General features: G+C 38.3%; 1 protein-coding gene across 3 annotated transcripts in view; it reads right to left on the minus strand.

The window, feature by feature from the left end:
* Positions 1 to 21,153, minus strand: part of FYB1 (FYN binding protein 1) — a 152,767-nt gene that overhangs the window by 2,044 nt on the left and 129,570 nt on the right. For 2 of the 3 annotated variants that reach the window (XM_037063217.1, XM_037063219.1), the window contains exons 10-17: positions 20,855 to 20,877; positions 18,697 to 18,760; positions 17,753 to 17,890; positions 16,164 to 16,189; positions 14,180 to 14,246; positions 10,938 to 11,028; positions 9,583 to 9,745; positions 1,089 to 1,122 (exon numbers count right to left, since the gene is read on the minus strand). In XM_037063217.1, the coding sequence (XP_036919112.1) occupies positions 1,089 to 1,122; positions 9,583 to 9,745; positions 10,938 to 11,028; positions 14,180 to 14,246; positions 16,164 to 16,189; positions 17,753 to 17,890; positions 18,697 to 18,760; positions 20,855 to 20,877 (606 nt within the window). The remainder of the gene's footprint in view (positions 1 to 1,088; positions 1,123 to 9,582; positions 9,746 to 10,937; positions 11,029 to 14,179; positions 14,247 to 16,163; positions 16,190 to 17,752; positions 17,891 to 18,696; positions 18,761 to 20,854; positions 20,878 to 21,153) is intronic. The other variant, XM_037063218.1, reaches the window with a different exon arrangement.

Here is a 21,153-nt window from a genome sequence, read left to right on the forward strand (position 1 = left end):
CGGAGGCAAATGCTCTGCATTCCCTATGTCTTCTGTTTGGACCCTTTCTCTGAGATGGAGGGCGGCTGTGGCTAATGAAATCTGATACAAATGCAAAGAGCACAGATTTTCTCATCCTTCCTTCAAAAGAATCCTAAGTGTTCACTTTAGTACGTGGTAAGCCAACAATTACTTACAGAGTACACTTTCTAAATTCTTTCTTTGACATTTCTATCTTCCATAGAATAAAACCTACTGAGAAGTCCCAGAGCCAGCACCGTGATTAATGCTCTGAAGAAAATAAAAGTATTACAAATATTTTTCTTTTGACTCTATTCTGGTTTACAGACAGAGCCCTTAACCCTGATGTGTGTCTTTCTGCCGGCGTTGGGTGGCTTACGGACACAGGTTGTGAATCCTCCTTGATTACTTTTAGGCTGAATTCTGTAAATCTTTGTATTGGAACGTGGTGCAGCTGATAATGGAGCTCTTTTCTTGCATCAGTCTACCAGGAACAGAATCTCATAATGTTTGGGGGGACTCTAACAGCGCACCACTACCAGACTGTGACAACGTCTTATTCATAAGAATAGAAGAATCATTGACTGCTATCTCAACCCTGGCATGCCTCCCAAAAGACAACTTAATGCTCTACTATGTCTGGTCTGAGTAAAGAAAAGTCCTCCAGTTAAGGGCCAGACTATAAACTGGTGAGAGGTGACACTGACACCGACTGCGTAGACAGATATTGGTCCCCGATCGTTCAATTCAACCAACTGCAGTAATCAGGAAGTGAAATGCGAAGTATTGATGCATGTGTTAGTGGCTTTGACCCGTCTCCCATGTTTGCAATGTGTCTCCAGTGAATACATCAAACTATGAACTGTAGAATGATGAGTGAGAAGGGTTTCTTGTCCATTTAAAGGGACGCTTCGTGAAACCCTTAACTTTATTTAGGGTGCTGACACGCATATGACATTAGTATAGCATACTGTTTTAGAATGTATAATAGTTCAGTAGGCCATATTATTTAAACAATATTAAGAATCTTTCCTAAAGCAGAATACAAATTTATTTACAAGTATAATAGGAGAAGAAAAAAGGCTTACTTGTCCACCAAGTTACTCCGAAGAACGTAACCATCTATGAAAGAAAAAGGACATGAATTTTATTAGTAGTACAGACGTGAAAAATCTTCACTATTTCTTTTAAGGTAACATAATATATTGAATAATTGTATGTTTTCAAATATGACCCATTTTTGTTGTGTCTACTTTTCTCTCCTTCCTTCTTTTCTCTTTCTCTCCTACATGTCTCTTTTTCTCCATTTGCAATGCTTCCTCCTTTCCCCTATGAATAAAAAAATATTTTTACTTCCCTAAACTACTGCAGGTTGTAGTGTAAGGTTCTTTGAAATTTTAATCTAGTTCTTAAGGTGACACCCATGTGATCCATTTGAAGAAGAATTTAGTAAGCATAGTTTCTGTAATTATGAAAGTAGTTCATAGGTAGGCATTTTAAATACCACCACATTGAAGACTTCACACATCGAATGTCACAATAATGAGCAGAATCAGGCTGCTTTCAGTCACCAGCTCGCCTGGGGCTGCTCGGGGGGAGTAGCATCCCAACGGTTTCAACAGAACTCTGGGATGTGTGGTGTGAAAGATCTTCCGTTACTGCTCGTGCCATTTGACAGTCTCAACAGTGGCATTTTCATCTGTGATCGGACAAACCGTTACAGAAGAACACATACAGGGGATTCTAGGAACTCCCTGGGTCAGCAGCAAATAGACCATATTTGATACAAGAAGCAAAAAATATTTTTGAGCACCTTATGTTTGCCCTTCATAGTGTAAAATGCTCTTAGAAAAATATGGACTATTTTGTTCAGGAAAAACATCTAATTATCCAACATCTGACATCTAATTACCACTAACCTTTCAAATGATTAGTTTTGTGTTATTACTGCATGAACTCCCTTGTATTTGGGATGTCGGCATCATTTCCTTTCTTGCCAAGACAGCCTCCAAAGCACATCTTTCACTGACTCAACTACAGGTCTTGATCCACCTAACATATAGTTTGGGTTCTAAGTTAGAGCAAATATGTAAAAATATATTCCTGCAAAGCAGGAAGGTCGTAAGTGGAGATTTATACAAGTGGTAATGAACTTGCTTAACCACCTTGATGTCATATTATTATTGATTTAACATGCAAAAACATATTTTTTAAATGTTACAATCATACAACTGAAACTGTAGATTAAAACTTAAGACAAGGAACTTTCCCTTGAAATATTCCGGCATCAAAAAACTTCACCAAAATATTTTATCCAGAAACTCACCACCTTCAGACAAAAACTGTTTATAAGAATAATACTAGAAAAAGAAAGAATCAAGGTTTTCTTTGAATTCCTGTAGTACAGTATGGAAGTAAATGAAGCATGTTTCAAAATGATAAAAGGACAGTGAAGTACTATTTTATTACAAGTATGAAAAATTAGACCATGGCATACCTTCTTTTTTACTTTGGTCAAAGCAAAAGCAGCAGAAATTATTAATGCAAGAACATCTAAAATTAATACTCATCATCCTGGGGCAGTCTTTGATATCACAGGTTTTTCATTCATTTCATGTTAACAGACTCGAAACAATTACGGTATATACCATAATTCAAAATAAATATACTTGTGTCTCTCAAATAAGAAAACGGGTGTAGATCACCAGGTGTTAGAATAAACGGCGGTTTTGGGTCAGGTCCCAACGACTGACATCTGTCCTTCCCTGCGCTTCTGTCTGGGGCCCAGATAAACCGCGAGCAGCTCTCTGTGGACAGTAAAAGGCCCCAACTTTTTTAGTTCAAATTTGTGGTTTTATTTTCATTTTGAATTTTCTCTTAAAAATTGGAAAGTAAACCAATACAACTTTGGTTCCTTGATACATTCATGTTTAAGTTAAAAATTCAAAAATAACTACACAATATGAACTGAAGCTTTTCGCATGTACATCAATCTCATTGAGATTGTTGGGGCTTGCTTTATCGTCTCTCTGAACTAAATTCAAGGGCAGAAAATTAGAGAAATACAAAAGAAATTATAGTGTTGTATGAGACTGGAAGTATTCTGGTATCAAACATATTTCTGGTTTAAAAAATCTTTGGAAGATTAACAGCAACAAAGATAAAGAGAATATAATCATAGTTTTAGAAATCAAAGGTTTTTATTTTCCTGTGCTGTTAGGTAAACTACTTTTTAAAACTCAATTATGCAAAAATTGTGTAGACCTGGATAAAACACGATCTGTAAGCAAGCACTAAAACAGACCTTTACATGCCAAAGTTAGTAACTCATGATGTACCTCTGAATTATCTAACTTCATAAATAAATTACAAAGACATATTCTCTTAGATTCTCAAAGCCCTCTTACATTTCCTTCTACGTCCTGACTGTTCAAGAATTCTAAGGAATGGCTTTCTCTTCTGTTGAGCACTCCATTTTCATGGCTGTTCTACGTTTGATACATAAACGCCAGTGATGGTGAATCTTTTCAAGAAAAATGTAGCAAGGAGATTAAATGAGGGATGGGACTGCACTGCTGTATCTTAGCTCCCTAACATGATGTGATAATTGGGGGTTCGTTAGCTGTAAAATGACTATTGAATAGCATCTTTACAGGGCTAATGACTTGCTACACAGCACAGTTTTTGCTGCACAGTGTGTTTAAAACCCTGTGTGGAATCTTCCTTCTGCAGAAAGCGTGAATCACGACAGTGTCCACACAAGTGACTTGCCATGAATTTTGTAAAAGATTTTTTAAAATTTATTTATCTTTAGAGGGGAAGGGAAGGAGAGAAGGAGAGAAATATCAATGTGTGGTTGCCTCTCGTGGGTCCCCTGTTGGGAACTGGCCCGCAACCCAGGCATGTACCCTGACTGGGAATCGAACCTTGATCCTTTGGTTTGCAGGCCCTCGCTCAATCCACTGAGCTACACCAGCCAGGATGACTTACCATGAATATTTATATAATCTCTCCATTAGAGTTTCTAGAAATACTTTCTTTGCAGTAGAAAAATGTTCCCTTTGCTCACATGTTCCATGTGCAACCATCATAAGAGAATGATAATGAAAAGCACAAACGAATGAAATTAATTTAAAAAACCACCTTGTGGCTCTGTCTCACAGGGAATAACTTCCATGTCTAGTTAGCCCCGTGATACAGTGGGTTTGGGCAGAGATTCTCACGGTAATAGGAATTCATTATTTGGAATCCTCACATTCACAGAGCAGAACACAGTGGCCTGAAACAAATGTTCTGAAATATGTTCTGGGGTAGAGCCAGTTAAGGAAGTGACGCCCACCCCCAATATGTGCCGGTTCTGTGTTCACCGAACATTCGCTCGCTGCCGTGTAGCTGGGAGTTCCAGGACCGATGGCTCGCCTTGCAGAGGGGGCTTGTGAGCATGAAATCACTAAGGAGGTAGAATACCATCTTTCGGAAACGGACAATGCCTGCATTCTAATACTTTCCATTCTTTTACTCAATAAAAATGACAACTTTTATTATATCCTCATTATTTCACTTGTTGTGAGCAAGGCCAGATATAAAATTAAATTTACTCAATTTGGTCTCATGCAGTTTAAAAACAATGAGATCATATTCCATAGACTAACCCAGGCAAGTAGAACAATGTCCAATTTCAAGGAAAAATGCTCATAATGTAATAAAATAAAAAAGAATATGTAGCATAGAATACTGAATATAAATTGTTATAGTATCCTAGTTTTATAAAATTTCTCTCTCCCTCTCTCTGTCTCTCCCTGTCTCTCTCTCCCTCTCATTTCTGAGGCTTCAAATCAGGGTGGCTTCTCAAAGTTCTGAATTTAAAATATTTTTTTTTTTCAGTGGGGACGTGTTGTTTTCAAACTGAACACAAAATTACTCAAGCAAAGAAATGATAGTCTGGATTTGGGAAAACTTAAAGCACCTTTAAAACCCCCCTTTCTCTGATGCTTCAAAGAAATGGAGGACATTTGGGCCACAAATAACTCAGCTCATGTATCAGTGCATATTTTTGTAGAAATTATTTCTCCAGTGACAAGAGGTGGGAAAACTCACAGCTTAAGAGACATTGAATTGTGGGATATGCACCAATAATAGAGAGAAAATCTAAACCTCTGGGACCACGCCAGAAATACCTCCTGCAGGTCTCCATGCCTCTGCGGAAGCGCCCACAAGTCAATGAGTGAGACCCGGTCAGATGGGACACTGCCTGCGAAATGGCGTGTGCTCTGATCCACATTGGGGAGGGATTACGGTTCGTGGTTTAGCCTCTAGTTGCTATTGTTACCAACCTGAGGTTTGAGTAAGCGATGCTTTCTTTCCTTGGACAGGTTAAAGAAGGGACAGTAAGGAAAATGCTGGGGTCACCGTGGGGTTGGATTGCAAATGCCTTTGCTGCTAATCACAAGATGTAGAAATAAGGAACTGAAAGGTTTAGAGGCTCCCCAGTGACGTGCAACAAGTGAACCACATTACTAAGGCTCAGACAGAGGACTTCTGTTTTCTAACCAGTTCAACTATTCAACAGACATTTTCCTGGGAGCGTTTGTGCACCAGACTTTTATCTGGTTCTCTGGCTGCAGTCTCCAAATTGTCAAATGCAATTCAGCAAGCCCTAAGCAAGGTGCCAGGCACTGTAGAATGTGTTGGCATAATAATGTTGAGAAGAGTTCATTGAAGCTACCCTCGGAGTCTAATAACAGACTGGTGAAAAAATAAGGCAATTACAGCAACAAAAGTAGCAGTAGTAGCTCGGCGGAGCGAGGGAGGTATTCGTTGTGGTGGGGTGACTGGGGAGTACAGAGTAAATGTGTTTCCAATTGGACGTGTCAAACGACAACTGTGTTGTTTTAAATAGACAATTTTGGACATTCCAAGAATAAAAATAGCATAGAAGGATGAAACAGCATAATTTGTTGAGGAAATGACAAGTAAGTAGTTTGTAAGGCTGGGGTGCCAGTTGCTCATGGGAGAGTTGGTGAGGATGAGGCTGGATCAGGAAGAAGTACCTCTGCGCAAACGCTGGGCTGAAAGGGGTCTGGAGCCCTGTTGACCCTTTATCTCCAGGAAGGCTTCAAATCTGAATACCACACTCCACCCGCCTTTTATCCTTTGTACCCACATTCCATTCTCTCCTTATAAAAGCCAACCACACCTTGTCCAAGATAACTTAAGATCTATTTTTTCACCCTCATCACTGTGTTTTGTTCTTTTTCTTTTTTAAAAAATATATTTTATTGATTATACCATTACAGTTGTTCTATTCCCCCCTTCATTCCCCTCCACCTGCACACTCCTTCCCCACCATTCTCCCCCCTTAGTTTATAACCACGTGTCTCAAGTTCTTTAGATTCTAAATTTCCCCTACTATTCTTGCCCTCCCCCCTATCTATTTTCTACCTACCATCTATGCTATTTTCTGTGCCTTCTCCCCCCTTCTCCTCCTCCCACTCCCCTGTTTCTAACCCTCCATGTGTTCTTCATTTCTATGGTTCCACTCCTGATCTAGCTGTCCTCTTGGTTTGCTTTTGTTTTAGGTGTGGTTGTTAATAACTGTGTGTTTGCTGTCCTTTCACTGTTCATATTTTTCATCTTCTTTTTCTTATATAAGTCCCTTTAGCATTTCATATAATAAGGGCTTGGTGATGATGAACTCCTTGAACTTGACCTTATCTGAGAAGCACTTTATCTGTCCTTCCATTCTAAATGAAAGTTTTGCTGGATAAAGCAATCTTGGCTGTAGGTCTTTGGATTTCATGACTTGGAATACTTCTTTCCAGCCCCTTCTTGCCTGTAAGGTCTCTTTTGAGAAATCCGCTGACAGTCTGATGGGTACTCCTTTGTAGGTGACTGTCCCCTTATCCCTTGCTGCTTCTAGGATTCTCTCCTTCATTTTGGTCTTGGCTAATGTAATGATGATGTGCCTTGGTGTGTTCCTTCTTGGGTCCAACTTCTTTGGCACTCTCTGAGCTTCCTGGATTTCCTGGAAGTCTATTTCCTTTGCCAGACTGGGGAAGTTCTCCTTTATTATTTGTTCAAATACGTTTTCCACTCGTGGCTGTTTCTTTCCCCCTTCCGGTACCCCTATAATCCAGATGTTGGAACGTTTAAAGATGTTCTGGAGGTTCCTAAGCCTCTCCTCATTTTTTTGAATTCTCATTTCTTCATTCCTTTCTGGTTGGATGTTTCATTCTTCCTTCTGGTCCATTCCATTGATTTGAGTCCCAGTTTCCTTTCCATCACTAGTGGTTTCCTGGACATCTCCCTTCATTTCAATTAGTTTAGCCTTCGTATGTTCCTCTAATTTGTGACTATAATCAACCAGTTCTGTGAGCATCCTGATGACCAGTGTCTTGAACTGTGCATCTGAGAGGCTGGCTATTTCTCGATCACTTAGAGTTATGGGCTCTGGGGCTTTGAGTTCTTCTTGAGCCATCCTTTGAACTGTTCGTGCCTGTTACGTATCAGGATCGGAGACCTAGGTGTTCACCAGAGCAGGGCAACTCAGTCGCTGGGTCGTGACGCTGTATGTGGGGGTGGGGTCAAAGAGGAGCAATGGCAGTCTCATCTGCCACCTCCCGCCGCCACCGTCACCGGTGCCGCAGCTGCCACCGTCACCGGGGCCCGTGCTTTTCGTCCCACTGCACATGAGTGTGCCACCGCTCCTAGCCCTCCACCACTGGGTTCGCCCACTGGGGCCTGCGAGGTCCGTCTCACTGTGCGCGAATGTGCAACTGCAGTCAGTCTGCCCCGCACCCTGACTGGGTCTGGGCTACCTGCATGCCTAGGTCGGGGGAATCTTTCCTGCCCGACTCTGCTCTGCTGCTGGCTCCGCCCCTCTTACCATCCCGGTTGAACGGTTCATTGTTGTCGGACTTCCGTATAATTCAATTTTCTGTTCTTTGGCTGTGTCTTTGTGTACTAAACCTTTGTTGTAGTCAAACTTGGTTGTGGGAGAAGGCACAGTGTTTCCACCTATGCCTCCATCTTGGTGGAAGTCTCTTTTGTTCTTTTTCTTAATGTATTAGTAACACACTTAGCTTGTTCTTTTTTTAGTTTATTATTTTTTAATTAATTATTTATTCATTTTTAGGAGAGGGGAAGGAAAGGAGAAAGAGAGGGAGAGAAACATTAATGTGCGGTTGCCTCTTGCATGCCCCCTACTGGGGGCCTGGCCTGCAACCTAGGCATGTGCCCTGACTGGGAATCGAACTGGCAACCCTTTGATTTGCATGCTGACACTCATCCACTGAGCAACACCAGCCAGGTCTGTGTTTTGTTCTTAAAGCTCATGTCCCTGAGCCATCTTCCTGTGTTTAAAATTCAGTGTGGAGTTCACATTTCCTCTGCAGACTAACCTAGCTGATGTGGGTCAGCCATGCTGGCTGGCTGTCTCATTTTAAATACAAGACAACAAAGTTTTGAATTACTCTTTCCTCGACGTTAAATTAAATAAGCTTTTTAATAAAAATTTCACAAAACATATTTCCATCTGTCTGCTTTAATAGCTGACAGAGTCAAAGAGGACAGGAAGTGTCTTTTCATCATATGTCATATTACATGCGTCCAAATAGGAAATGAAAAGAGAATTTGCACAGCAGGAAAACTGGAAATTCTGGGCACAACATGACATATGTTATAAATCTCAAAACCAGGCCAGAGCTGGTGCCCCTCGCTACTTTTGCACCATGATTCTTACATGAGTCCACACGAGAATAAGCTGAGGACAAGTTATGACCACAGATGCCATCTGACCCCACAAAGCGCACGACTCAGGGAGTCGAAGGTGGGTCCAGGCCACTGCAATTTCAGTGCACCCCCAAAGGCCTCCTGATGCTGGGTGTCTGTGGGGGCTCAGTTTTGAGAAGCACCAAGCTGGCTCTGCAGTGTGAGAGATAGCGGGTGGGGGATGAAAAGAGATGAAAATCAAATACATTGCTTGCCACACAGCAAGATTTCTTAATGTTTTCCATAATGAACAAAGCACAGAACAAAGGGTTCATGAAAACAGCAGTGATCACAGAACCTTGTGTGGTTGTTAAATTCTGGAGGGCTATGCAGAGTGCCAATTTTCAACCAGAGTGCTGCAAGAATTTTTAAAACATGCAATAAGTCAGTCAGGGGCACTGACTTATTTTGCCTTAAATGGTCAAAAAAAATGACATGGCCAACACAATAGCCGCCGTCTGGTGTGAATGTTCTGTCTTGAACCATAAATACACAGGTCATATGAGTTGCATCTCCTTGGTCCTGTCACATAATGAGTTTGCATCTGGTTGGTTAATTCTTAGTACCGGAAATCTCTATATACACCTGATTTTTAAAAAAGTCAGTTGGGAGCAAAAAAGGTAGGTAATTACTGTTATTAATTTTTTGTAAAACAATCAAAATTATGTCTTTTTCTCAGATTGGCTATATTTTTATAACATATAAAGATGTGTTACATGTTTTGCTGGGCCACAGAATTTTAGTAATTAGTTTAGGTGCACCATGAGATGAAAAAGGCTGGAAATCACTGATGTACAGTCAGCAGCAACTCACATTTTCCTTCATCGTTCCTGCAGAGAACTTTTGTGTCATCTGTGTTCTGTATAACTTCGAGAGATTCACCAGGCTTCACTGGTAGGTCTCTGTTCCCCCACTTCTTAGAGGTTAAGGACGAAGTAACTGTGGTTGCATAGAGGACTTTAATTTCACCATCATACTGGAAAAATAAAAACATTGTTGATTGATGAGTATTATTAAAGTAATTCATTTATTGATATGTTTATTAAGAAAGTCTTTGCTAAATAAATACTAATTGTTCCTTGTTTTTAAAAGATAATGTAAGAACACTAAAGAAAAGTTTTTTGGGGGGAAAATTACCTATAACTTCACCAACCTAACATAATATCTATTTTTTAAATTAAAAAAAGAATCCAGCCCTGGCTGGTGTAGCTCAGTGGATTGAGCGTGGGACTGTGAAGCAAAAGGTCACCTGTTTGATTCCCAGTCAGGGCACATGCCTGGGTTGCAGGCCAGGTCCCCAATAGGGGACACATGAGAGGCAACCACACACTGATGTTTCTCTCCCACTCTTTCTCCTGCCCTTCCCCTCTCTCTAAAAATAAATAAATAAAAATATTTTTTTTTTAAAAAACCAAAGTTTAAGGTGTATCTTTCTTACTTTGATACACTCATCTATGTCAAAATTATTACCATGGTATTCAGCTGACCCCTCCATCTGTTCATGTAATTACCATTTCATTTTTGCAGTGAGAATACTTATGATCTACTCTTCTAGCAACTTTCAAGTCTCTAATACAGTCCTGCTGGCTATGACCACAGTGCTGTACATCACATCTCCAGAACCAGCTCATCTTGTAACTGAAAGTTTGTACCCTTTGACTGACATCTTCCCGTTTCCCCACCACCCTAGCCTCTGGTAAACCCCCACTCTCCTCTAGGTTTTCATTAGTTCAGCTTTTTTCAGATTCCATGTTTAAGTGAGATCATACAGTAATTGTCTTCTTTTGTCTGGCTTATTTCACTTAGTGTAATGCCCACAAGGTCCATCCATGTCATCACAAATGGCAGGAGCTTCTTTTTCATGGCTGAATAATATTCCATTATATACGTATAGCACATTTGTTTTATCCATTCTATTTTAGATTACTTTCTTATCAAAGTTTAAAGAATGGCTTAATTTAGGTGATTATTAATATGCATATATTATACATACATGAGTTTTCTTACTTTGTTATAAGAATAAATTGAAACCTAAAATAAATTTTATAGAAAGGAATTATGATGCATTACTGTGATATTGATAATTGCACTGCATGTTGGAACTTAAAAATCAAAGAATTTTTTTCATTAGCACTTTGAACTTCACATAATATTTTAATGTGACATACTTTAAATTTTTTCCTGAAGTCTTTTTCTTCTTTTTCTTGCTTTTTTAGCTTCTTAGGGTCTATATCTTCTGTTTTGGCCTTGGATCCTTGACTAGGGAGGCAGAACACATGTAAAATAATAGTTTAAAAAATAGAAAAAGAATAATGTATAATAGAAACTTTAATGATAACATGAAATATTTGTTAAATTTTGTTTTTAATTCTTTTTCTTAGAAACCCACTGTAGTCGTAACAAATGATGGCATTTCCTAATGCAGAAGAGGTGCTTCAAGAGAATACAGATTATGAGTTAAAATGGGAGGAAGAGATGATCTATTAGGTCGAACTATATAAGGTCTCTGTGGCAGTTTAAACATGGTCACGGGTCAGCAGTTGCATAGGATTCAACCTATTCTTGAACCCCTGATATTCTTCATCCCTTTCTAGGAAATTAAATAAATTGGTCAATGTCATAGAAAAGACTTTTACATTGTACATAGGACAGCGATGCCTCAGTCCCATTAAAAGTAAGCACCATGGGACCTCACACAGTGCTCCGCATCGCCATCAGCTGCCCTGTCATATTTTCCTGAATCTCATCAATGGTCTGAAATCTTTTCCCTTTCAAAGGTAATTTTACTTTTGGGGAAAGCTAACTAATTGGTACCCTGTGACTTCTGACTGTCAATGAGATTCAGGAAAAAATGATGGGGTAGCTGTGTGAGGTCCTATGGTGCCTACTTTGAGGGAGACTGAGGCATCATTGTCCTATACAATGTCCTATACAATGTTTCTTGTATCTTGTATCTTCTTCAATAAATGTCTCTAATTTTCACAGAAAAAAAAAGAATAGGATTTTTTAAAAAGAACACTTCTTAAAAAAATGAATTTTCATAGCTTAAAAAATTTACTATATGTAAGTCTTTCCTTATCTACTTCAAGTGAAGCCAGGGTGGTATGCCATTGACACCAGTGGGCATAAAGCCAATTGTTATAAGAGGCTAATAAGCCTATGACAGTGACTCTCCAGCTTGGCAACACACATTTTACAGAATAGCATTGCCCTTGCCCAGTTCCTAGCGATCCAGATTACATTAAGTTAATTTTAAATTCTAATTAATTAGGCTAATTGGGGTCCATGCACTGCCATAATTTAAAAGTTCCCCTGGTGACAGGAGTGTGTGGCCAAGGTTGAGAGCCACTTGGGAGGGTTAAATAGGGTTGGTAGAGAAACGTCCTGAATCTCTGCAGAAGGGAATTTTAAAAACCAGAATATGTGTGAATGATGAAACGTTTTAAACACTGATAGTAATTTTTATGTAGATGACCTAAGATGAAGTTTATAACTGATTTGTTTAAAATGTTGATTCTTAATGGTTAAATCCGAGAATTTAGTTCCTTCCCTGTGAGGTGAGTGAGTACAGCACCCCATCTCCCCCCACCCCCTGTTGTCAGCGTCTCCCATCCTGGGGTCCTCTGGGCAGGGGTGGGGTGCCAAGGCCCCACACTCTGAAGTCATTGGAATATACATGAAAGGTAAATATTCCCCGCAAGCTATCTTTGAAGAGAATTTACTGACATTTATTTTAAACTAGAGTATTATGTTAGAGAACATAAAACTGCTTTAAACTCTGGAAATCAGCAACTGGTAAGAAAGCAGTTACATATTATGTTACATTTAATCAATTAACGTGTTTTTGCTTGAAGAACAGAGTCAGCGTGTGAGTCTGGGTTCCCAGAGAGCTATTTGATAGGGTGCAGAGGCGTCGCTGCAGTGATACGCAACGGAAAAGTGCATTAAAAACTGTCAGGGATGGAAGTGACTTCCNTGGGGTGCCAAGGCCCCGCACTCTGAAGTCATTGGAATATACATGAAAGGTAAATATTCCCCGCAAGCTATCTTTGGAGAGAATTTACTGACATTTATTTTAAACTAGAGTATTATGTTAGAGAACATAAAACTGCTTTAAACTCTGGAAATCAGCAACTGGTAAGAAAGCAGTTACATATTATGTTATATTTAATCAATTAACGTGTTTTTGCTTGAAGAACAGAGTCAGCGTGTGAGTCTGGGTTCCCAGAGAGCTATTTGATAGGGTGCAGAGGCGTCGCTGCAGCGATACGCAATGGAAAAGTGCATTAAAAACTGTCAGGGATGGAAGTGACTTCCCAAGGGTGAGGAATATTCAAACTTAACATACTGCTGAAGACCACATTTTCCACTCATGAAGAGCTGAAAGGGGAGAATGATTCTCCTTTCATCTTTCTTGTTTGTTTCACCTGTCAAGCTCAATGTTCATATATAAATGACAGCATATTTTCCCTTCCGTTTCTTTAACCCTGGTACTGCCTCTTGTTTGGTGAGATTACTTGAACAACCTTGATAACAAACAAGTACTTCGAGTTCATTTATGCATTTTTACCAGTACAGGTCGGAAGAGATCACTTATCGTATTCTACTTTTGTTACTTTCATCCTTCAACAAATGAAGTCCAGAATCTTTTTATTCACCTTTCTTTTTTCTTGAAAAAGCTAGAGGGGTGTTTGCTTTTGTACACTGTATGTATTAGATCTTCTCCTTTGTTTACTGAACTATAAAAAAGCACCCTACCATGTTATCTTCCATTTCAAAAGAGTTTTCAAAAGGTACTCCTCTTGTATTAACTGATTTTAGCCTAAAATTAAATAGAAACCTTAGGTGAACCAAAGAATGTAACTATTTACTGCTTTTTAAAATTTGAATAGAACCTTTCAGAAACTGATGCTTTTGTGAAAAAGAGACATAGTGGAAGTCCTATTAAAGAAAAACTCCTTTTTCATAAAAGAAAAAAGGTCTTGTGGAGGATAGAAGAGGCTTAAACAAGGTGGGTGAAGGCTGACATATAATCAAGAAGTGGATTCAAGACAAAATGGTATTGTGAAAAAAAGATAAGTTGTGATCGGGCTCTCAGATATTTTCCCAGTGAATGAACGAAGGAATGAACGAACAAACTAATGAATGCAGACATCAGTGAGTTGGTCATGGAGCAGAGGATAATCGGGGGGGTGGGCAGGGAGAAAGGCGAGGGAGGAGAGAGGCGGGAGAGGAGGATCAGGGTTATCCACTCGCAAACCTGGCCCGAGTTAGAGCTGGGATCTGGGAGAAGACAGAGCAAACAGGACCTGACAGGGTAGATCCACACCCGTCAGAGTTTGCTTCTACTCGAATTTTCTTGAGCAGTCTGATTTTCATTACTTCATTGTAACGAGAGCATTTTAATTACCTCATCTCAGCTGATGGAACAGGGTAATCTGAGGCATCGACATCATCGTAAACTTCCTCTCCCCCTTCTAACAGAAGACAAAATAGCAAATGTTGAAACACTGTTAGTGTGCATTTTGAAATGAGCAATTCATGCTGCAAGGACCACGAAGTAAGTTTCCTTGTGGTCCCTGTACATTTCTCCTGGAATCACTGTCTCTTCCCTTAAGGGGCAAGCCTCCTTTCTCCTTGAATGCCTGTGTTAAGCCTCCCTGAAAAAAACCAGTGACCATGATTGTAACTGTCATCCTCAGAGGAAAAAAAACCCAGCAGCAAATTACTTGAAGATTCACAAGTGTGAATGTCAGGATTAGTAGGTTACTGACTAAAAAAGTTGACATACTGGTTGTTGGCAGTAAGGACTGAAATCAAGGTTCTCTTGGGATTTGGAGTTATAACAATGCATGTTATTTTATTTTTATGTCTCTGTCTGTCTACGTCTACATCTAATCTATGTCCGTCTATCTGTTTCTCGATCGTTCTTTTTTATTCACTGATCTGTTCCTCATTGACTTTTTGGCTACAGCAATATTAGGTGTATTAGGTGTGGCACCACTTTAGAATGGAAAGAATATTACATTAATAAGATTTCTGAAACCAGGAAGTACTGAGAATCAGTACTGGTGGAGAAGTTCAATGGTTTTTCCAACCTGTAATGACTTCCCCTCCCCCCAGACTTCTCGTTAATAGAGATCCACAGCAGGTGAAGATGAAGAGATAGGTGGAAGAGTACAAATGTTTTAAGGAACAATCATCATAGAAAGTTTAAATGTTCTCTAGTTCTCAAATCCTAGTGGCAAGGATTTGAATCCTTTTAAAAGCTCCTCTCCCTCTGCACATATGCATCCTTACAGAGTTCTTTCCCTACGCAGATTAAATAATTTCACGGGATAAAACTCGCTTAGCTATGAAGAATCCATATTAATATGTAGAAAAAAATGACCTATTGGTTTTCAGATAAGGAAGACTTAGTATTCCATTTACATGTACTTAGAACACATAAAAACAAAAGAAAATTAAAACAAAAAATATACTTTTTACTTAATTGATCACATTTGTTACATTTTATACCTGTTCTTCGTTGAGCTGTTGCTTGAATGTGTTTTAAAAATTGTAGATTACAATACAAACTCATCATTATTTACTGATTAATTTGAATTAGTTCCTTACATGTTTTCAAATTTATAACTGAAAACAAAGATCAGAAAAACATCCTAGAAGAATATATATTATATTTGTATTTTGTTTGCTCTTTCAATTTATTCACCAATTAAAGTTTTTAAAAGCCCTGAATATTTTTGTGAGATATTTTATTTTGTTTAAGTAAATCTAAGAAAAATATTTTTAAATTTGTTTCAGTACAAGTAAAAAAAATTAGCTTATTAAACTGTACAAAGAAGAAAATTTTGCATTTAGCAGTAGCAAAATTTCCAAATATAACAGAAATTATACATTTTAAAGAATAAAAACATTTTTAGATTTGAAAGGGGCTTGGCAGCATCTAATCTGGTTTGTTTTTAGAAGTCTTTCTGAAGAAGTCCAGTGTATCCAGCTCTGATGGAACTGGGGTGTGGGGGGTGTGGAGAAGGCTGGTGTCCACCCTTGCTTAACTATCCCTTCCTCCCCCGTGATCCTCACCACTGCAAGAACTCTTTATTCCTTTTTATTAATTTTATATTTTTACTGTTTATGCTATTACAGTAGTCCTCATTCTCCCCCCTCCCCGCCTGGCTTTGCCCATCTCTGTGCAGCCCTTGCCCCCTTTCCTTTTCCTCTTCCCATTACTTCATTGTTGAGAAACTGTGGCCACCCAACATGAAGTTACTTGACAAGGTTATATAATTTATTGTTTTCAGTCAGGGCTTTAATCCAGATATCAGTGATTTCTCACTATCTTGTCTGCAAGGAATGCGATATAAAATATACATTTGGTTTGTATTACTTACCCAAGTGTTTAGGAGGAGGAGGGAAACTGGAAAGGAAAGGAGAACATAATTATAATCAGACCATTATAAACATAGCAACTGAGTCCTTTATTTAGGAGACATGTGAATGAGTAATAGCCCGGAGGCTTGCAAAGGCTAAACAAGTTGTCAACTATCATTCCTTTCTCATCCTCCATTTCTCCACTAAGTCCAGTTTCGGTTCATGGCTTTGGAATTTGGCAAGACTTTTTGGAACTCCAATGTTAGCCCAAAAAGTCAAGAGTCAAGACACGGAGTGATTTGTTTGCCCATAGCCACTGGACCACTGTTTTCAGATTTGTTTTATGAGGTTTGGGCACATTACAACGAAGTAAATTAAATGGCCTCAGTATTTCGGATTCATTGTGGCATAGCTCCAGCCAAAACTGTTTGTTCGACTCAAAGGGCAGAAATGCAGAATTGTAATTTACAAAGGTCATAGCAATCTTTATATGACCATGTTTTCCCATTATGTACATATATATCCCCAAACTGGAGAATGGTGAATGAGAGGCATATCCAGGGAAAAAAGTGAGGAAGAGCTTATTAAGAGAAGTGATTTGAAATCAGCATTGGGTGGCATTTAGTTGCAACAGAAAAAGACCTTTTATTACTTTCTAAATTTTAAACACACACACACACGTCACTAAAAAAAATGGTGTGCAGTTTTGTGAAAGTGTGAAGGGTCATCAGTTAAAATTATCCAAAATCAGAATTAGGTTTCATTTAATGGAAGCAGAAGATATAATCTCTGCTTTTATTTCTGAGTAAGGATTATATTTGAGTAATGCTTCATCAAGATTTGTAATGTTTACTTGTAAGTTTAAGTGTCCTACTTATTGAGTGTTGTCTTAGGGTCACATGAGAGTGTTGAGTCATGGACCTGATAACACGATTAAGATCCTTTAGAGTCACATGCATAGAATTTGTACTAAAGGGTTATTTTTGGATGGGAAGAAAAATTAATGCATTAATTTTTATTTAGACAAACTGAAGACACGCTTAGAATAACTTTGGTATAGGACAAATATATCATTCAAATAGAATTAATACGTCACTGTGGTGGAAGAGAGTTACTAAGACTTTAAGCACTGTGTTTAGAGAAAAGAAATTATAAATGGTGTCCTTTATTTCAAGCAAATTAATTTTTTCAAGAATGTATTTTGAGGAGCAGTTGCTATAAAATACTACATAACAAAACGTGGAATTAGAATTGTGAGCTTTTAGATATGATGTTACAGTTTAAAAAAGTCCTACTAGGTAGAAGGTGTATGAGTATGTGAAGGTGTGTATGTGTACATGTATGTGCCTGTGTGTGTGCATATTTGTTGAGAAAACAAAATATATCTTAATATTATGTGATGGCTTTTAAATGCTTTGTGCTTCTGTTATGTAAATGCGTGAGTTTAAGGGTGAGAAAGTTAATGAGGCTAAGATGAATAATTTAAAGTAATATTAAAATTGTGTAAGCCTGTCAGAATGTGGTTATTGGCCATAAAATATTAGTAGCATTTGATTAAATTAATATTAGTGTAGTTATTGTGCACTGCATTTGGTTGGTTGACTCTTACGATAAACCTTCATTATTGTCTGACTCAGAGACTTTAGGTTTCTCTCGTATACTTTTCTTTTTCTCATCTTTTCCCTTTAACATCTTCAAAATCCCCCAGGACCACGAGTTACTCTTCTCTTCACCCTGTAGCATGGAGCTTGGGAGCATGCAGGCATTGGTCAGAATGGAATAATCAGTGGAACATGAAGACACTGGGTGGACGTTTAGATTTGTTACAATTATCCTCTGTATCATTTGGGCAATGAGTTACTCATTCTAGGCAACAAGAGGTGCTATTAAACTTACCGGTCATGAGCTTTGAATTCTAGGTAAGTAGCTGCTACTAGGTAAGTAGTAGGTAAGTTGTATTTTGTTCTACTTGGTGAGATTTCTATCGGTTCTTAAAAATAGTCGGCTAAGTCAGGATTAAGTTTTAAACATCAGCTTAGCTTTATTTTTTTTATTACAATTAGGTAACAAATGCATCCAAAATTTTAAAATATACCATTTCAAAAGTTTCAACAATTAAAGGGTAGGGTATTCAGTACTGGTTCTGCCACAGGTAGAATATGGTCTCAATTTATTTGGGTTTTCTGTAACTATGATTATTATACAAGGGATAGCCATACAACCAATAAACTCTTCAGAGATCGTTATAAAAATAAATTATCAACTGATAAGTAAACAATTGAGGAAAGTTTGGAAAATAAAAACTACAACCCCTATAATTCTTTACCTCTTTTCATTTGACATAGTTACCCAAACTTTTCCCAACCATATACCACTTCATTTAAAATGCGGTGAAATTATACTTCCTGATTTACTATGGCTATTAAAGATCTAAATCACTTTTGTTCATGGAATAAGGACCATTATTCTTTGCTCTTTAGTCTAACGAGAAATCAAAACTAAATTTAGTACATACAGTAACTTTCGAGAAGGAAATTCACTGGTTATTCTTACCCATCAGCAGCCTCTTCTTCTTCAATCCCATCATAGATCTCATCATCTGGGGGAGGTGGGAACCCTTCATTGGGACAAAGGGGGGAAAATCTCCTGTTTACTGTGTAATTTGGTCACAGAGTAGTCACTCAACAGTTGATGATAAATCTGCCTTATTTAACCGCAGAAAGCATCCCTCTTTCATCTTAACTATTTAAACAAAAATAATTTTACTTTCCTCCTTTCTTCTAGAGAGTGGGCAAATTTTTCTGTTGACTATTTTATGCAGAATTCTTAGAGGTAAAATGTGGATGTAACAATATGAGAGATAAAAAAGGTGTGGTGTACCGGAGATGAAAGGAATGGATAGAATTACTATTAGAAAAAGAAAAAGGAAACGAAAATAGAATACACTTTAATATTTATTGTTGAAAAAGAGAAGGGTGGAGGTGATATGAACAATTTAATATTGAGAAGACGTCTAGGAAAAAGCTATTGATCAAGATATAAGAAAAGCAAAGGTAATAAAATGTGAAATTGTAAATATTGATGGCAGCTGAAACAAACCTTTTATTTCTTCTATTTCATTTCATCAATGTGATATTTTAAAAATTAATCCCTTTCTTGCTTGACTTGTTACCCTACAATCCTCAGGAATCTTGGTATTTGACAAATCTTAATTAACAAATGTTTATTGGATGCCTTCTCTGTGCAAGAATATGTACAGTGAGGAGGAATATATCTGCCAATGATATATCTGATAAGGAGTTAATATAAAAAATTTATAAAGAACTCATAAAACTCAACACTAAAAAAAATTCAATTAAAAAACAGGCTAAAGACCCGAATGAAAATATCCAAAGAGGAAATGCAGATGATAATAGACACATTAAAGGGTGTTCAAACATTCCTAATCATCAGAGAAATGCAAGTTAAAACCACAATGGGATATCACTTCACACCAGTCAGAATGATTATTATCAACAAATCAACAAGAAATAAGTGTTGACGAGGATGAGTAGAAAAAGGGAGCCCTCGTGCACTGGTGGGGGGAATAAGACTGGTGCAGCCACTGTGGAAAGCAGTATGAAGTTACTTCCAAAAGTTAAAAATGAACCTGCCTTATGACCCAGTGTTTCCATCCTGGAAATGTATCTGAAGAAATCTGAAATACTAACTCAAAAGAATATACGCACCTCTATGTTCTTGGCAGAACTATTTACAATAGCCAAGAGTTGGAAGCAGCCAAGTGCCCACAATAGATGAGTGGGTAACCAAGCTCTGGCACACAATGAAATAATACTACGTGACCATAAAAAAGAAGGGAATACTACACTTTGTTTGCAACAGCCTGGATGGACCTGGAGACCATTATGCTAGACGAAGGGGTTAAGTAAAACCAAAATAACCTCCCCCTGCCAAAAAAAATCCCCCCCAAATCTGTGTCTTATAGACACAGGCAACAGTATGGTGGTTACCAGAGAGGAAGAAGGGTGGGGAGGGTTGAGGAGGGTAAAGGGGGATAGAAGGAGATGGAAGGAGAGTTGACCTGGGGTGGTAAACACACAATACAATATACAGGTAAGGTATTATAGAATTATACACGTAAAACCTATGTGATTTTATTAATCAATGTCACAACAATAAATTCAATTAAAAATTACTGAGGGTAATGGGGGATAAGGGAGCCATTGTGACTGAACAACAATGAAAAAATAGAATATGTACCATGAACTTGAAATTAGACTTTTGGGATGAGAGTGTTAGCACTTCAAGGGGTTAGTAAAATTCCCTTGTTTGGTTGATGAGAAGACAAGGGTCTTTAGGAGTCATCACGGCCAAGGTAGCCATGTAAGTTCTCATCCAAACAAAGACACTTCTGAAAGTGAAGGAGACTTCTCTTAATAATCACGCTAGGATGACTGGCATAAATCAAGACTTCCCTGGGTGCCCTGAAAATGGGGTCGCCCTAGGAGTCAGAGCAAACTTGGGAGAAAGAAGTGAATTGCTCAGGGTCACTCGGTGGCCAGGACTGAAATCCAGGTCATTGGTTTCAGTCCGGTGCTCTTTCTACCACTTTAGTATGCTTCTTGTTAGATGAAAACGAAGCACTTTGTCATTAATATACACACAAATGTTTAAGATTTGGAGAAATTTCTGCTGAAAGTGTGTGGCTTACCTCCACCTCCACTGTGACTGTGGCTAGAAAAAAAACCAGACAAATTAAATTCATATGGATTATTTAGTTATCAGGAACAGAAGTACATGTACTGAGCAGTTATACCAAAAAGAAATAATACCTAGTTAAAAGTTTTTAGAATGTTATGTGTGGCCACATAATAACAAGGCAAAATACAAAACAAAACACACCTAAGAAGAATTGAGTGAGTTTTGGTGCTACATCAAGTATTCAAAACAATGGTGCTGTTTGCTTCTCACATTTCCCATAAGGCACTTTTCAGATTATACATGACATCA

This window comes from Sturnira hondurensis, unplaced genomic scaffold (genome assembly GCF_014824575.4).
Source record: "Sturnira hondurensis isolate 20B ecotype Veracruz unplaced genomic scaffold, ASM1482457v3 Scaffold0014384, whole genome shotgun sequence".
NCBI classification, from domain to species: domain Eukaryota; kingdom Metazoa; phylum Chordata; class Mammalia; order Chiroptera; family Phyllostomidae; genus Sturnira; species Sturnira hondurensis.